This window comes from Muntiacus reevesi, chromosome 4, assembly GCF_963930625.1.
Source record: "Muntiacus reevesi chromosome 4, mMunRee1.1, whole genome shotgun sequence".
Taxonomy (NCBI): domain Eukaryota; kingdom Metazoa; phylum Chordata; class Mammalia; order Artiodactyla; family Cervidae; genus Muntiacus; species Muntiacus reevesi.
Window position 1 is genome coordinate 132,664,416 of NC_089252.1, and position 17,772 is coordinate 132,682,187.

The window sequence follows — 17,772 nt, forward strand, 5'->3', positions numbered from 1 at the left end:
TTTACTCAGAGCCCAAATTGTAGTTATCATTGATTGTTTTTTTCCCATCCTGATACTTCCTACCATGCCCTTCCACTCAGTTTTGAATTCTTATAAGTTCTGTCTCTATAGTGATTCCTATAACTGTAATCTCCACCTGAAATTTCTTGTTCATTTATTGTTTGCTTACTGTCTGCCTGTCCACCACGGCACTATAACCTCAATAAGAATAGAGAGCTTGACTGTCTTTCTCACGTTTTTATCTGCAACACATAGGAAAATGTGTGGCACACATCTAAAGGTAAATAAATATTTTTGTTGAAACCACAGATTTTATTATGATGTTTAAAAATACCTGCCTGTATTTTAATTATTTAAAGTATGTCTGTGTGTCTACCAAGCAACAGTTTCCTTAAAGTAAGGTCCATATTTGATTCACATTTAATCTCAATAATGCCCCCAAAAGTATGGGGTTCATTTGATATTCTTGAATTTTTAAAAATCATCAAATAACCATTATCTTGAGTCCAAACAAGGGAAATATATACAAGTAGATGCCAAATCTGATAGAGTGGCATAGTTGAGAATGTTTTATTTTCAGATGCTAAGGTAGATAAGAAAGCAATACTATTGTATGCTGAGACTACAGAAGGCATCGCATAGCAAAAGCTGCTATTTTACTTAATTCACTAAGCTGCGATTAAGCAAGTTCTCCTAACTAAAAGTAGAACCACTAAAAATGATCGTTAAAAAAAACAAACTAAGTCTAAGTTCCATGCTTCTTATTAATAATTCTAAGAAAAAGTTCTTTGACTTTCACTACCAAAGTAGAACAAGAAGCAGTCAAGAAATTAAATCTAATACTTTGTGGTTGCCTGCTATAAAATGCTTGACTGCCTGTGCATTAAAAATGATAGAACTCAAAGGTCCACTATCGTTTCATAAACGCTTTTGCTAATTGTGTACAATTCTTTTCTTCTTATGAGATTGTAGTTATTACATGTCTACTCCATGGAGACATCCATGGTTTTTCAATAGCATCTCTCATAGCTTCCAGACAAAGGTAATTATGTGCAGAGCTAAAATACACAAGTTCCACTCTCAAGGTCTGTGAGGGTGGAAGATTTTACTTAAAAATCTCATGCATTGCCACATAACTTCCACCAGTCATGTCTGACTCTTTGCTACCCTATAGACTGTAGCCCGCCAGGCTTGTCTGTCCATGGGATTCTCCAGGCAAGAATACTGGAGTGGGTTGCCATGTCCTCCTCCAGGGGATCGTCCCAGGGATCAAACTTATGTCTCTTATGTTGCCTGCGTTGGCAGATGGGTCCTTTAGCACTAGTGCCAGCTGGGAAGCCCAAGAAGGTCTGTGGTCTCCCCCAAACTGATTCACTGCTAATAGTTCTTATGTACCTCCAGTTAACCATAACTGCAGGGAATTCTAGAAGGACCGGAAAAAATCAGAGTAAATGAGGAGCATAAGAGTAACCAAAGGCATCTTAGGTGGCTATAAAATATTTCAGTCATTGGTTGAGACCAAGTATATACAGTGCAGTACAGTGGTAAAACCCAGACACAAAATTCCTACCAATTATACACCATAATTAGTGAGAATGAAAACTTTGAAATTGGACCACTATCCACATTAGTAGAGCTAAAATTTAAAAGATCCACAAAATAGTAGAACAACTCAATTCTATAAACTGCTAGACTGACCAGTTTAACATGATTATTAGAATAAACATCAATTAAAGTTGACTGTAAGCCTAATACTGTTATATAAACACATCCTTAACATTTTTCTCAATTGTAAAATATGGTTTTCACCAACCCAAGCAAGATTCTGGATTCTTGCCAAACTGACCCTATTTCTGCCTGCTTCCTGAATTCTTCTCTTTTGATCACCTGAGTCATTCCTAGCTTTGTATGATTCAGTCCCCTCCTACATCTCTTTATATGCCTTGTTGTGTTCCCTTCTCGTGTCCAAGCCTGTCACCTAACTGTGGGAGTTTAATAAACACTACCTAATTATGATGATGCTCCTTTTATTTCTATTTCTCTCCATTTACTTCTCTAGTATGTACTTCTACTTAGAGCCGATCAAAAACATTTAGAGAGCTGCTACTCTACAGAGGAACAGCCTTCCTCAACTCTACAAGACTATACTTTCATTTTTTAAAACTGTAGTATAAAGATTATGACTTTACTTACCCTGTCAACGATAGTTTCCCATGGAAGAGTGATTTTTAAAAAACAATTTCATGCATGAGCGACCATAGTGCTGTTTTCTCAATTAGGAGTTTAATCTCTTAGGAATGAGGTTGTGTCTTTGCATGTTGGTAGAATACAAAATACAGAGCTTACCAGTCCTAAAGAAATACAATAAAATGATAGCTATTCCTAACATTTTTACATTTGTGCTACTAAACTTAAAATTGTGCATAGCAAATACTCAATAATTCTTAGATATAATTTATAAACTAATCATGTCTCTTTATAATTGAAATTAAACCATTTGACTTTTACCATAATGTTATTTTTCATGATGGAGGTTATGTGGCAATGTATGAGATGTTTAAGTAAAATAAAATGACAAGAAAAAAATCTTTCTTTCAATTCCATTTTTAAAAGTTTTCTTGAAAAGGCATAAAAAGCAGAATAAGAGAATTGAATTATATTCTGCAGAGGGAATTTTAAAATCACAAAAGCTTGAAACATGAAAGACACCTTAAGTATCCAATTCAGTCTCTCATATTATTAAACAAAGATAATACTAAAATATTCAAATTATGTATCATTTTGTTTTAGTAAAAGTTCACAGAGGCACATAAAGAACTGTCTCTAAACTATGCTGAGCATTGCTGCATGCTGAGTCACTTCACTGGTGTCTGACTCCTTGCAACCCTATGAACTGTAGCCCACTAGGCTCCTCTGTCCATGGGATTCTCCAGGCAAGAATATTGGAGTGAATTGTCATGCCCTCCTCCACGGGATCTTCCCCACCCAGGGATGAAACTCATGTCTCACGTCTCCTGCATTGGTAGGAGGGCCTTTACCACTAGCGCCACCTGGGAAGTTCTATGCTATACATTGCAAAATCATTAATTGTCTCATAATTTTGCTCAGATGAGATGTGAGCATTAAAGATAAAAACTGTCAGAATTGAAATATTTCATCAAGATCCAAAGATAGTATTGTGCAACATTTATACGCTCATTTCTAATTACATTCGGTAATTTTTGATGTTCCCTCTTTGTATCTAAGGAGGAAAAGAGATCAGTGGTAAACAGGAAAAGAGACCAGAGTTCTAGTGAGTCAAGGTTGAAATTTTGAAGCCCAAGATATCATGTTTAGGTATTAAAGACTTAAGATATACTTCATAACATATTTAATCCAAGAGACTTGAACAAGGAGTGAGTATTTACTGAATTTTTACTGTCCGAGCACTGTGCTAAGTTTTTATTTATATTCAGATTTAATCCAAATTCTTGATGGTTTAGGATTAACTCTGTTTTAGAGATGAGAAAACTAAATACTAAATAAACCATGCAGAGTAATGGTTAAGAGGATGGATTCGAATTCTGTCTCTGCCGCTTATTAATTGTTGCACTACTCTGGGTCTTAACTGACTAATGTACGAAAAAGAGGAAAAAGTCGTGCCTTCTTCACAGGGCAATTTTAAGTATTATGTAAATTACTTAGTGCACATAGTAAGTGTTTTAAGATGTGTTATAAATGGATTTACTCTGAATCTAATGAAGTTGAGGCATAAGGGCTTCCTCATTTGCACAGTCACATTCCAAGTCCCCATAATGACTTTCATGTATTATTAATCATAATTGTGTATTTCCTCTACTTAAAGAGCAACCCCTTCAACTGTCAAACTTAAAAATTTGCCTTTGAAGGATAACTGCTTTACAGAATTTTTCTGTTTTCTGTTTAAAAAAAAATGCCTTTGATTGCTCTTGTTACTGTTATTGTTGTATTAGAAAGATAAAATAGGGAATGCCCAGACAGTACAGTAATTAAGACTTTGCTTCCAATGCAGAGGGTTTGGGTTCCATCCCTACTCAGAAGAGAAGATCCCAGGTGCCTTGGGGCCAAAAACCCAAAACACAAAACAGAAGCAATATTGTAACAAATCCAAGAAAGACTTTTAAAAAAAGATGCACACAACTAGTGATGGCAAACCCGAGATAAGACCTATACTCTAGGTGACTAAAGAACTGGAGTTCTCAATTAAGATTATTTTCTGCCTATTTCGAGCATTTTCCCTTTGTCTCATAACTGTAATTGTCTTATACAAAGAGAATAAATCCTCCTTTCATATAAGAAAACAAAGAGTTCCCCAATTATATTTCCCTCTTATCTCCATAGAAGGAAGAAATGTTCTACATTTAACAGTGGGGTCTAGAGTAGCCAGCTACCATCAACTGCCAAACCTAAGTCACAGACATACATGGCTACATTCAAGGAGCATGAACAGAAGTGAGAGCATCCCTAGAGAAGAACGAATCACCCTGTGCCTTGGTTTGTTTTTTTGCCAGGAGTCCAGTAAAAGTCTCTTACAGCATCTATTTCTCATATATGGCCCTTAACCATTTGAAAGCAAGGACTTGAGCCTAGAAGCAGGGATGATGAGGGGTCAGCCATGAATTTATGGGTTCATTCTTTGACTACCCATGACTCTGTTCACCACAAATGTATGACTCTGATGCAAATACTTTATGGGGACCAGCTGTATTTGGAGAGTATATGAATTCATTTATTCAATCAACAAGTTTTATTGAGCACCTACTCAACTTTATCTAGGACAAAACACGATACGAGAGGTCGCTGATCTCACTGGGTGTATACTCCATGAGAATTATCTTAAGTCACTTTACTTATAAAAACAGAGGGGATTCTAGTCTGCAGATATAAACCATTGAGAATAATTTGCCTTGTCAGTCAGCATATTTAATACCCATCACTCATTTTTGTTCTTGAAATAGTTTACTTATCACTGCCAATGCCAAACATCTCCCCAAGACACTATGTCCTTCACATAAGTAATTATTAAATACCTTGCTGTTGGGTGACCATTTGCATTAGTAATTTCTTTAAATTAAAATCAACAGATATGCAAACTTTCTCTAGAAGTTGTAGCCTTGCAATAGTCTCCACAATAATTGAATCACAATCCATTTTTTTAAAAAAGAGATAACTGACTCTAAAGAAATCAATGTTGTATGTGTTATGCATGTTTTGCCAAATGGATATCTTTTAAAAGTCCTAAGCAAGTATACACTAAAAACCATTATTACACAGAAGTATGCTGAATGTTTTCTGGTCACGTGTACACAGTGCAGATGGCATGTTGCCTTGTTTAAGAAAGTCAACATGTTACAGAGATTTCTTATCAAGGACTGGCATCCACATTTACCTGGAAGAGGTAAACTCATACTATACTTCAACATTCTTCCATTTTTAAAAATAAAATCAAAAGAAAAGAGCCATAGTTTTGTGAATTACTTAGAGCCATTATTAGATCTACCCAAATATATACCAATGAAATAACATCAAAATTTTCTAAGTCATACAGACTAACTAATAAAAAGGCCATATAAATAAAACTGTTAACCAGTTACAAACTTTTAAATACTTAAAAAAAATCCTTAAGATTTTCATCTTGACTTGTTTCACGAATTATATGGTGCATAATAAAGCATCTTATGTACTGGGTTTTAAGTTGGCTTATAGTTTTTTGAGTAACAGTTCAAGATTTAACCTAGGGCTCAATTTCACCGCAGCCACTGCACTCAGGATACTTTTGCCAGGGTTAGAGCATTCCAATCATTGTTCCAAATGCACTGTCTCTGCCAAGTAATAACTACTTAAGTTACCAGGTATCATCAGGGGAAATCTCTTTCAGGAACACCTGGGAACTGAAAAGATGTACATACTCAAGTATCTGGCATTTCTCAAGTCAGTTTCAGGGGCATTTCAAATATTTACTGGAGGTTAGACAAAATAATACATGATAATTTCCTTTCATACAGAATTCATAAATTACCATACGTCTAATTACAAAGAGAAAACATCTGGCTTGTCAGCAATTTCTATCATGAGCACAAAACTTAATTCTTCCTTCTGATGAAGTATTTGTGGCATGTGGTGGTTCAGAGAGCCATATGAGGCACCTGGTTTTAAAAAACTTGGTTAGATATGCTTTCATTCATTTAAAAGCAAATTTTAATGCAAATTATATGTCAATTATAAAACTATAGCTGTGTTATTTACTACTAATAATTTTTTTACAAAATGTTTGGAGACTTTTGATTTCAAGTTGATATTAGGACAAAGTTTGTTATCACCTCTGAAATAGGTATAGGAAAATGCCAAAGACAGGTTGGCTGAATACTCCATCCATGCATGCTAAGTCACTTCAGTCATGTCAGACTCTTTGCGACCCCAGGGACTGTAGCCCGCCAGCCTCCTCTGTCCGTGGGATTCTCCAGGCAAGAATACTGGGGTGAGTTGGCAAGGCTCCTCCAGGGGAATCTTCCCTACCCAGGGATGAAACACATGCCTTCTGCATTGGCATGAGGGTTCTTTACCATTGACCCCACCTTCGAAGCCCAGCTGAATGACCCCTAACGATAATTATAAGGTCTTATTCACACAATTAGACTCTTTCATAATCATTATTAATTTTCAGTGAATCACCTGAAAAAAAGTATTCTAATTTTATATTTCCAACAAACATACGAAGTACTGCTTTACAATGGCAATTTTTTTGCTTCTAGCAAGGTTTGGTAAAAAGTCCAACCAATTCTCTGCCCCCAAATTTTATTAAACACCAAGGAATTGTAGGGGTTTCCGAGGTGGGACTAGTGGGAAAGAACCCGCCTGCCAATTCAGGAGACATAAGAGAGCAGGTTTGATCCTGGGTGGGAAGATCCCCTGGAGGAGGGCATGGCAGCCCACTCCAGTATTCTTGCCCGGAGAATCCTGTGGACAGAGGAGTCTGGCAGACTACAGTCCACGGGGTCACAAAGAGTTGGACACGACTGAAGTGAATTAATACAATACAAAGATAGTCACACTCATGATGGAACTTATGTGAATACCTAAATATATTAATAATCTAAATTCAATCATTGAATGTCCATATGAATACCAATGAATTCACACTACATTATTTGGTTCTCTGGATTTTCTATGAGAAACAAAAGCCACCTAGAAACTTTTAAAAACATTTTCACAAACTTTAATTGTTCATTGAAAAGAAAATATCTAGACTCTCCAACATTGTTATTCTTCACGTGAACAAAAAGTTGCAGAAGAAGGTAGTCCTCAATCTTTGGGATTCAATCACAGAGCATTCTAATTGTTATGGAAACAAAGTAAACAATCCACTTCCTGAGACCAAAGGGTCTCCTGAAAATTGTACTCTTCCTGTTAAATGTTATAACGATCAAAAAGCCATAAAAATATTATTCTGACTGTAAGCAGAAAGACTTTAGACTGGCTCCATTTCTTTTAAATATTTACAGAAAGATAGAAATGAAAAGCATATAATGTTTATGTGTCCAAATAAAATTGTTTTCTGACCAAGCATTCCAAGCAAGGAATATCCTCAGTATTCCTGAAGACTATTTTCCAGTTTTTTGCATTGACTGATTCTTAACATTTAGAACATATGTTCTGGTAGGGTAGGATTAGCTTAGTATTCAAATCCATATAATTTTTCTGTCCATCTCCCTGGTTTTAGGATTGCATCAGATGTCAACCAATCCTTTATGGAGTATTCACATTTATGTAATACCAGCAGATATCAGATGATGACGAGAGAATAGAATGTTGCCGTGTTTTTTGAGTACAAGTTACAATTTTAGTTTATAAAACTATATAAACAACCGTACTGTATAGGTCCATCACATGTGGGCACTGTCCTGATAATTAGAACACAAGGGGGCTAGATAGTGGTGATGGCTGGTGATGGACAGGCCAGCCTGGCGTCCTGCGGTCCATGGGGTTGCAGAGTCGGACGCAGCTGAGCAACTGAACCGACTGGGGACTAGACGGATGTGGCTCTACCCTCATCAACATTTACAAGTTTTCTAAAAGTTTTCTAAAAGTTTTTTTGCTTCATACTTTGAAGCTTCATTTGTTTTTCATCTGTCTTTAAGACTCTCAAATATCCATGTATTATGAAACTACTTACAGAACTAGCTTAAGAGGTTCAATCTTGGGTGATTAAATATCATTCTATTAATAAGAGTGAACAAAACTGAAAGAGAGAGAACAGGATGCAGAAAACTTCAATAAACAAACCTTCTCCAAATTTTATGATCTCAAAAGCCTAATATTCTCTCCAAAATCCTCATTTTTTCCCTGCTGACAAAGATACAATAATCTTTTAACTGCATACAGTTTATATCACAGTGTATACAAATACATTACTCAAATTCTTCCTTTACTTTTTACAAGGAATTTTATACTATGTACTTGAAGAATGCATTGGCTGTTATCAGATAACTGTTTTATCATCAAAGAATGAATTGATCAAAGGATGAATCACCTGTCATTTAAGGCAAGTTATTTGGTTTCTATGTTTTGGAGTATAATTATTTAAATCATTATGGAACTCAGGAGCTGAAATTGATAAACTTAATCCTGTAACTAAATTTCACCTGTAGTTTCACCTTTGAGAATATGGAAAGACAAAACAGACAAAACAAACAAAAAAAAACTCATCTATAACAAAACTAAACCTTGAAGAAAACAAATATACATGAATTTTCTTTCAACACACCATGTGGCTTATTTACCTGCTTAGTTTAAAATACCCACAGTTTTATGTCCCAAGTCACCTCTGTGGTTTAAGTGTTTCTTAAGGATTGGAAAAATACAAATCTTTAATAACATAGTTATTACAGTCATTACACACTATTACCACTTTCACCAAAACACATGTTCATAATAAAGCATCACCTTCGGGGAATACCATTCCATTTTCTCAGAGCAATATAAAATACTTTTAAGCTTCCCCATCTTTCATTGTTTCCTTCCACTTTTTCATAATTTTGCATAGAAAAGGTCATATTAAACTGTTCATATACTCACCTCCCTGAACGAAAGCCAGTTGTATGGGTAGATGTTGAAGAGTCCATTTGAGGCAACGGAAGTAGTCATGGGAGGGAAACTCACAGGGGTGTACGCAGTTTTGTTGTACTGTTATTTGGCGTACCAATGACAGAATTCTTGAATTATTTAAAACACACACACACACACACACACACACACACACACAACTCTGATCTACAGGGGTGCTATTCAGAAAGATCACTATGCCAAAAACATAACTTGTTTCATAATACCATGAACTTTCCCAAAGTAATCTTTTATATATCTTTATAGCATTAAACAAGCACACTTCAGAAATAATGTTACTGAAATACCCTTCAAAAAGCAGTAAGGATTTTCTTTTGGCAAAAGGTAGTTTGAAATAATTTTTAATGCATCAGCAGTACTAAAGTACAAGCCTATTTTTGATAACTATCACTATCATATTTTTAAAGACTACCCTGGTAGCTCAGATGGTAAAAAAAATTCGCCTGCATGCTGTGAAGGAGACCTGGGTATGATGCCTGGATTGGGAAAATCACCTGGAGGAGGGAATGGCAACTCACTCCAGTATTCTTGTCTGGAGAATAACATGGACAGAGAAGCCTGGCGGGCTACAGTCCATGGGATTACAAAGAGTTGGACACAATTGAGTGACTAATGCTTTCACTTTTTTTTTTTCAGATATATTTAACATACGCATAGTCTCATTAACTATCAGAAATATTTGTGATATACATTCAAATTATTAGAAAATAAAACACATATTTGGAAAGTTTGGTAGTATTGATGATTGTTGCTTTCATTTCTTAGGTTAATTCAGTCAACTAAATCATAAAGACACTTGGAAAGAGATAATGACAGTGTTTTTCAAGTAGACATTCAGGCCCAAAATAAAGTCTAGAGATTGACTTTAAAGTTGTACCACTATAACGTCATGCAGACCCTCTAAAATAATCATATCATTTCCTGCCATGTAATTATATGCTTTCAAATCTACACTAAGTAAATTATGACAAGTACAAACAAGCATGTTTGAGAGAAAAGTTGTGGAAAAGCCCTTGTGCCAAAATATATTAAAAAAGTAAAGCCCATCTCTACAGTTACCTTCACATTCTTTTAGACATAAAAATGTGGTATTTGAGTTAATAAAATATTTAATAGGACTGACACACACATAAATACATATAAAGAAAAATTTGCATGTATGTGAAATACATTTATTTACACTATAGACATTGCTGGCTTGAAAAACAGCTAATCAAATCAAACAGTAATAAAGATTAAGGAGGACAGCTGTTTGAATCCTTTTTTAGTGCCTAAAATCACCTATCGTTCTCAAAGATTTTCGAAAGAATGAGTTTACAAAAAGTTTCTCTACAGAGTATTTTCACTTTGGGAACTTTCCAGATTTCAAGAATGCCCCACTCATAGGGGAGCCAAAGCATTGTTTCCAGACTGTATCAGCAGTTCTGTTTTTTTCTAATTAGTAGCTAATAAATTCTAATTCTATCTTCATCTAATACACTAAAATCCTGTCTGACACAAAAGAAAACTTGCCATTCCACTACTATCAAATAAGCAAGGCAACAGCACAAAGAGGGGGATGTTAGTGGTGGAACCAGAAGTGCCCAAAGGAAGAAAAAAGGGAGTTTAAAACATCATTCTTGATTTTCAGAGCTCCTTCAACTGCGGTCACTGCAGTCACTGTGGCTGGAACAACATCCTTACCAGTGGAATACAAATACAAGACCTAACTCTCCAGGACTTTATTCCCCCAAGAGCATTTTTAATCAGAATCTAACGACCACAGAACACATTCTTTCACACAGAAGCTTCCGAACACTCACACGCTGAACTTTTACCTGTTTTTATGCCGAGTCTTTAGCAAGTTTCTTCCAAAGGGAGCCATGGTCCGCCAGGCCAGCGAACAGCGAGGGTACCTTCCAGTTCTCGGGGTGAGTGGGCCGGGGGGTGTGCGGGGTTTGGAGGTGAGGGGGGAGCTTTGGGTTTGCGGAGTGGAGGCAGGAGAACTGGGAGCTTCCTCTTCACTCCGCAGATGCTCCTGCTTTCTTAGCTCATTAGTAGCCGCCTAAAGAGAGCGGCTGAGAGTTGTGCAACTTCTGTTTACCTTTGAACTGCGGGATTGTTGTGACTGCTGCACCTTTGGAGACCTGCCCAGCTTCAGCCTCCAAGAAGGCGTTAGGAGGCAGGAAAAGGAAAAAAACGAGAGGGAGAGAGAGAGAGGAAGGGAGGGGTGCCGTATTGTGTTCTGTAGTTATTTGCAGACTCGCTAAACTTTTAAGAACTGCCAACCCCACAGGCATGATAATACCCACGAACGGGGATTTCACTAGATTTGGAAACCCCCCTCCCCCGCTCTCCACTCCCAACCACACGAGGTGTAGTGAACACACATAAAAGGTTTAAAAGGAGGTACCCCACCTCCCAGCCGGCTCCGGTCTGTGAAAAGTAATCTGACCGAGGCCAGCAGGAGTGAGGGGCAAGAATTCTTTGCCTACCGATTCGCCACAAAAAGCCCTGCCTGGGGTTGCAGACTTCGAGGGGCGAAGCTGGAGGCTGGGTCCTGGTGGACTGGAAGACCACTTCGGATCTGAGCCCCCCGGGTTCAGGAGGTTAAGAGGCTCCCCCGGCTCCTCCACTCCTCCAGTTCATCTTTCAGAAGCTGGAGGACCCGCAGGACCTCCAGCACCGGCTCAGGCCCCAGCCGGGGTTTGGGGTCCCGCCCCCGCCCCATCTTTCTCATTGACTAGCCCTTTTAGAGTTTGACGGAAGAGCCAGCGGCGTGCTCTCACCCCTGGGCGGGTAAACTGAGATAGGACGCGCCGGGCCGCTCTCCGGGAACGGAAGTGTGTGGTGCGGGTCGAGGGCCTGCGGGCATCTCCTGGTCCCTCGTAGGCTCGAACCCGGGACCCCGGCAGCCCGCGGGTGCGGGGCGGGCGGAGCTCGCCCGCGTGGAGACGCCGTGAGAAATAAAGCGCTGTCCTGGGGCGAGGCCCTGCAGAATTTTCCCAAGATATGTTTTTCTCAGATTGCATTTCCACCCCTCTCTTCTGACTCCCCTCTCTTCTACCACCTCCTCGCGCCACCTCCTGCCCGCCCCCCGGCCCGCCGCTCTTCTGATCTTTGCTTAGAGAAAGGGAGGGGAAAAAATAATCAAAGGACTGTGGCTTCTATCTGAGTAACCCTTCAGGCTAGCGGATCTCTAGCCCTCAGCAAAGGACTTGAAAGGCTCATTCTTTCTTTGGAAGTACACTCCTGACCCTCAACAGAAGCACACCGAAAAAAGAGTGATCTCAAAGTTTTCTGTAATTCTTACATGCACTGATTTATACAAAATTCTACAGAGCTCAAAAAACTCATTTTTCCAAAATTTATTATCGTAATTCTTACCTAGTCCTCTGTGCTGTATATACATATATGTATTTTATATAGCATTATTATTTAAAATTTATTATTTGTAATTGTACATAAATATTACAAGCCACATATATATCCCTAATTGTTATAAGTTAGCTCATTTATTACAATAACCAGTGCTTTAATTCCATTCAGTTCAGTTCAGTCACTCAGTCGTGTCCAACTCTTTGTCACTCCATGGACTGAAGTACTGATAGGCTTCCCTTACCTTTTATCTACTCCTGGAAGATAGGATAATTTTTTAAAAATACAGTCATCTTTTAAATGTGTCTGTGGCAATGATGCCAGAGAAAATCTTTAAAATACTAAAAGTAGTAAATATTAATGACATATTTTGTCTTATATGTTTATATATATACATATTAATTTATATCTGTATGGGACTTCCCAGGTGGCTTAGTGATAAAACAATCTGCCAGCCAAGCAGTAGACTCAGGTTTATTCCCTGGGAAATGGCAACTCACTCCAGTATTCATGCCTGGGAAATCCCACGGACAGAGGAACTTGGCAGGCTACAGTTCATGGGCTCGCAAAGAGTCAGAAACGACTTAGCAACTAAACCACCACCACCATACGCATGTATGTGTGTATATATGTGTATATACACATACACACTTTACATGCAACATAAATAAAACAATTTTGGATATAATTCAGTTTCAGTCCTTGACTTTATTTTACAGGCACATCCCCCAAAAATGATACTGTCATGGAAACTTGCCCAGTTATTCTAAGTCATTCAAAATAGAATCCCCTAAAGCTATACTGCTCACTTATTAACATAATGACTGCAGCCAAGTTGGAAAGAATTTTGCATTTACAAATATCCCTGCGTTTCCTGAAGTTTCAGTCTTCGACCCTTATTAACATTATTTGTATATGTAGTTTTCATATAAAACAATTTTTAATAGAGCAGTTTAATGGAACAAGAGGAAACAACATGATATCTTTATTAGTGTAATCTTATGTTGAGTTTCAAGTTAGCACAAATGAACCTCATTTAGGATGTAATTATTCCTCACATAAAATATTCTATTAATACTATTTATGACAAGCTCTTTGATGTATGAGAATTAAACGCAAAGGATTAATATCTCTCAGATATTAAAAGCTGAAAGGAATTAAAAACATGGCCACTTTTATCTAAATAGAAATGCAAGCAAATAATAATTTGAAAGAAAATAACAAAACCATGTTTTAGAAAAACAGCAATTAATCAAATATTATGTAGATAAATTGAAATGAGATTTTATTTTTCATCTACCAAATTGTCTGATTTTTAAAATGATAATGCTCAACTCTGTCAGTATGATGGTCAGAGTATTCTACTCTACATGAATAGTACAGATTGTCATATCCCTGATAGAAATGAATTTGGCTACGTACATCAATAACCTTTAAAATATTTGAACTCTTTTATCCAAATTTTTTCTCATAAGAATTTTTCTTAAGGAAATGAATATTTCCTAAAAGAAATATTTTTATGAATATTTCATAAAAGGCTTATGCTTATTAATCATGTTGAGACCTAAATAAAAAATTACACATGAAGTGTTGGCACAGTATTAAACAAGGAATTGGGTATTTTTCTTTATAAGGTAGAAACTAGTATAACAATTATCTCACATTGAAAATAAGGCAAACTAATGACTACATGGCCTTTCAGTGATATAATGGAACTTTTTCTAACAGTTCATCTCAAAGACTATCCAATTCCCTGGAAGAATGAGATTTGTTGAACTTACTATTTACTACTGATTAGGCCCAAACTCTATGAAATAAGGGCTTAAGTTATATAGGAAAAAAGAAACAGACGGAAAAAAAGATGCAAGTAGAAAGATAACTCAAAAGATTATTGTTTTATTGCCCTGTGAGATATCAGCCAGTTTTACATCTAGCTTAGTTTTATTTCAACCTTCTTTCTTTAATTCACTAGCTATTAATATATATGGCAGACTTTCCTATCCTTTTTTGGACCGGCTTTACAATTCTGTTGAATTCCTCATTAATATGTCAATCATTGACACTTGCACATTATATATTAATATTTGTATGAGATTCATACACTTCAGGTTTTTGAATAATATACTTTGGAAAAACTCTGAGCATGCATCTGTCCTTTTCTGAACCAATGGGAAATCTTCATAGCAAAACTATGGTTAACTACCTATACAATCCCTATCTTTATTAAAAGATAAAATGTGTAAAATGTGTTTTGATGGTAGAAAATGGAATCTCCTTTCAATCATAGTTAAGTATGCAGTTCAGCCAAAATAAATAGAAATAGTATACTTCCTTATATATTTAAATTAAGATGAAAATCAATAAGGAAGATGGTACATTATACTTGATAATAGAAGAATGCATGTTCTTCTGAATCATATGAATGCTATCGAATCTGTGGTTCAGGTGTTATCAGAAGCTAAACAGTGTTAAAACATGTATTCTGATAGAAAGGCCTGTTTTAGAAGGAGGTATAACAAGATATATGTATGAATTTTGGGTCCAGTTTATTCAGAGCCTCTCTTCATATTAAGAAGTTTTATTTATTTATTTTTTTGGCTGCACCATGCAGAATCTTAGTTCCCTGACCAGGCATCTAACCTGTATTCCCTGAAGTGGAATCCTGCAGTCCTAACCATTGGACCACCAAGGAATTCCCTAGGGAGTCTTTGTTAAATTGAATTTTCCCAGTTTTATTGAGATATAATGGACACATATCACTGTGTAAGTTTAAGGGGGACGGCGTAATTGTTTGACTGACATGTGTTGTGAAGTGATTACTACAATAGGTTTAGCTAGCATCCATTTCATAGATGCAATAAAAAGAGAAAATGAAAAAAGAAAAAAAAAAATTCTTGTGAGAACTCTCAGGATTTACTCTCTTCAAGTTAGTATACCTTTTGAGAATGAAAGTGTTAATCGCTCAGTCATGTCCGACTCTTTGAGACCCCATGGACTGTAGACCACTAGGCTCCTCTGTCCATGGAATTCTCCAGGCAAGCATACTGAAGTGGGTTGCCTTTGCCTTCTCCAGGGGATCTTCTCGATCCAGGGACCAAACCTAGGACGCCTGCATGTGGGCAGATTCTTTACCACCTGCGCCACCAGGGAAGCCCAATGTGCATTATACACCAGTGTTAGCTATAGTTATCGTGCTGTTCATTGTATCCCCAACACTGATTTATCTTGTAACTAGAAGTTTGTACCACCGACCTTCAATTCCCCCCCCCCCAACCCTGTCCCCACTTCTGCTGATCTTTTTATTATACTAATTTGGCTGACTTTTAGCTTTAGCAGTGTTACTTCATGAAAAGGGTAGTAGACATGAGTACAGCCTTTCCAGGTGGCACTAGGGGTAAAGAAACTGGCTGCTAATGCAGGAGACATAAGAGAGGGGTTCAGTCCTGAAAGATCCCCTGGAGGAGGGCATTGCAACCCAGTCCAGTATTCTTGCCTGGAGAATCCCTTGGACAGAGGAGCCTGGTGGGCTGCCATCCATGTGGTCACATGAATGAGTGACTAATCACTCCACTCCATATGGTAATCTGTGAAGAAATAGCACACTATATGTTATTATATTTTACTAAGTATAACAGCTTGTTATAATCAATTAGTTTATCTGATTTACTGGAAACCCCACTTTCAATTAAGGGGAAAATAGTGAGATAGAGAGGGCTTCTCAGGTGGTGCTAGGTATAAAAAACACACTTGCCAATTCAGGAGATGTAAGAGACTCAGGTTTGATCCCCGGCTTGGGAAGATCCCTTGGAGGAGGTCACAGAAACCCACTGTGGTATTCTTGCCTAGAGAGTCCCGTGGACAGAGGACACGGACAGACTACAGTCGGTGGGGTCGCAAAGTTGGACACAACTGGAGTGACTGAGCACAGGGCAGTGAGACAGAGAACCTGTTTTATTTAGACGATGAAGAACTCAGAGAGAATTCAAACTAGCCAGAAGGGAGGAATCCGAACTTGAATGAGAATCTTTAGACGATCAAGATGTGGCAAAAGGGCACCATGTGGAACAGAACTGTTTAAAGCAAAAGGTAGAAAATCTAAAAAAAAAAGGTTAGTGGAAGATGTCTTTAAACTGAATTCCAGAGCTATTATTATTGTTATTATTATTCCAATAAGTGTCTATCTTCTAAAGTTCTTTCCTCTCTTAAGGGCACTCATGGAAATAGCACGTCTAAAAAGTCGAATGGATGTACTTTTTCCTCACAGAAAAAGTTATGAAATAACTTCTCTTAAAGTTTGAGCAAGGAAGAAATAACAATCTTGAATGGTTGAGGAAAAGCCCAGAAGCACAGGCTCATTTAGGTTCCAGGATTTTACAGTGGCAATGTTTTTTTGATTCTTCAAAAAGAAAAATTTTAGAATGGCACTTTGAAGTTTTTGAAGGTTTTACATAAGCACATGTATAGTTAGTCATATAGCTTCAGTAGCTGGCTTCAAGCTTTTAATTGATTAAACAGTATGTGAAAAGCCAGCTTGTTGAGTGTTGGCCAGATACCTTTGTCCTAAATAAAAGGCCAAATTTCTTCACTTAACAGCCATGGCTATTATTAACCCTAAATTAGATAAAGTGACAAATCCACATAACGAAGGCTGTTCCTAGAAATTGCTCAACTTCAATGATTATGTTGTGAAACACAGATACTTTAATAAAATAAAATGGGTGTATACATAAGCATATAAATGGGTGTATATATAAGCATCCTCAAATATACATCACCTGCTATATGAAATATAGCAGAATTATAACATTATGTTTTAGTGCTTTACACAAAGCATTTATGCGCTTGATATCTCGTTTGATCCCAGTATGTTCAGCAGAAGAGAAAATATTGTTTTAGTTTTATAAATAAGAAAAACTGGGGTGTAGAGCCATGTGATGGTTTAACTATTACTCAAAACAAAGAACAAAATGTGGAATCAAAGATGACTTTAGTATAGGTAAGAAGCATAGCTCTACCCTCTATTTCAAATCTCTCATTATGTAAATGAAGAAGACAAGACTCAGGTATAAATGCACTTGCTAAAAAACATGTGTTAGCATGAAGTAGAAGCAAGAACAGACCTTGTTGGCTCTACTAACAACTCAAATACAGCTTTTTAATTAACATTGAAATAGAACAAAATAAAAATATATAGCCTAAATAGCATAAATAAAAACACAGACCTTCGAATTCATCTGTGCAAGGGCTCATTTTACTGCTTAAGTACAGAAGAGA

General features: G+C 37.0%; 2 protein-coding genes across 2 annotated transcripts in view; one reads left to right on the plus strand and one right to left on the minus strand.

The window, feature by feature from the left end:
• RASSF9 (Ras association domain family member 9) overlaps positions 1-11,250 on the minus strand; it is a 31,722-nt gene extending 20,472 nt beyond the window's left edge. The window contains exon 1 of the mRNA XM_065934165.1: positions 10,959-11,250. Within this exon, the coding sequence (XP_065790237.1) occupies positions 10,959-11,005 (47 nt within the window). The 5' untranslated portion in view covers positions 11,006-11,250. The remainder of the gene's footprint in view (positions 1-10,958) is intronic.
• NTS (neurotensin) overlaps positions 11,012-17,772 on the plus strand; it is a 39,434-nt gene continuing 32,673 nt past the window's right edge. The window contains exon 1 of the mRNA XM_065934166.1: positions 11,012-11,051. The gene's annotated coding sequence lies outside the window, so the exon portion shown is untranslated. The remainder of the gene's footprint in view (positions 11,052-17,772) is intronic.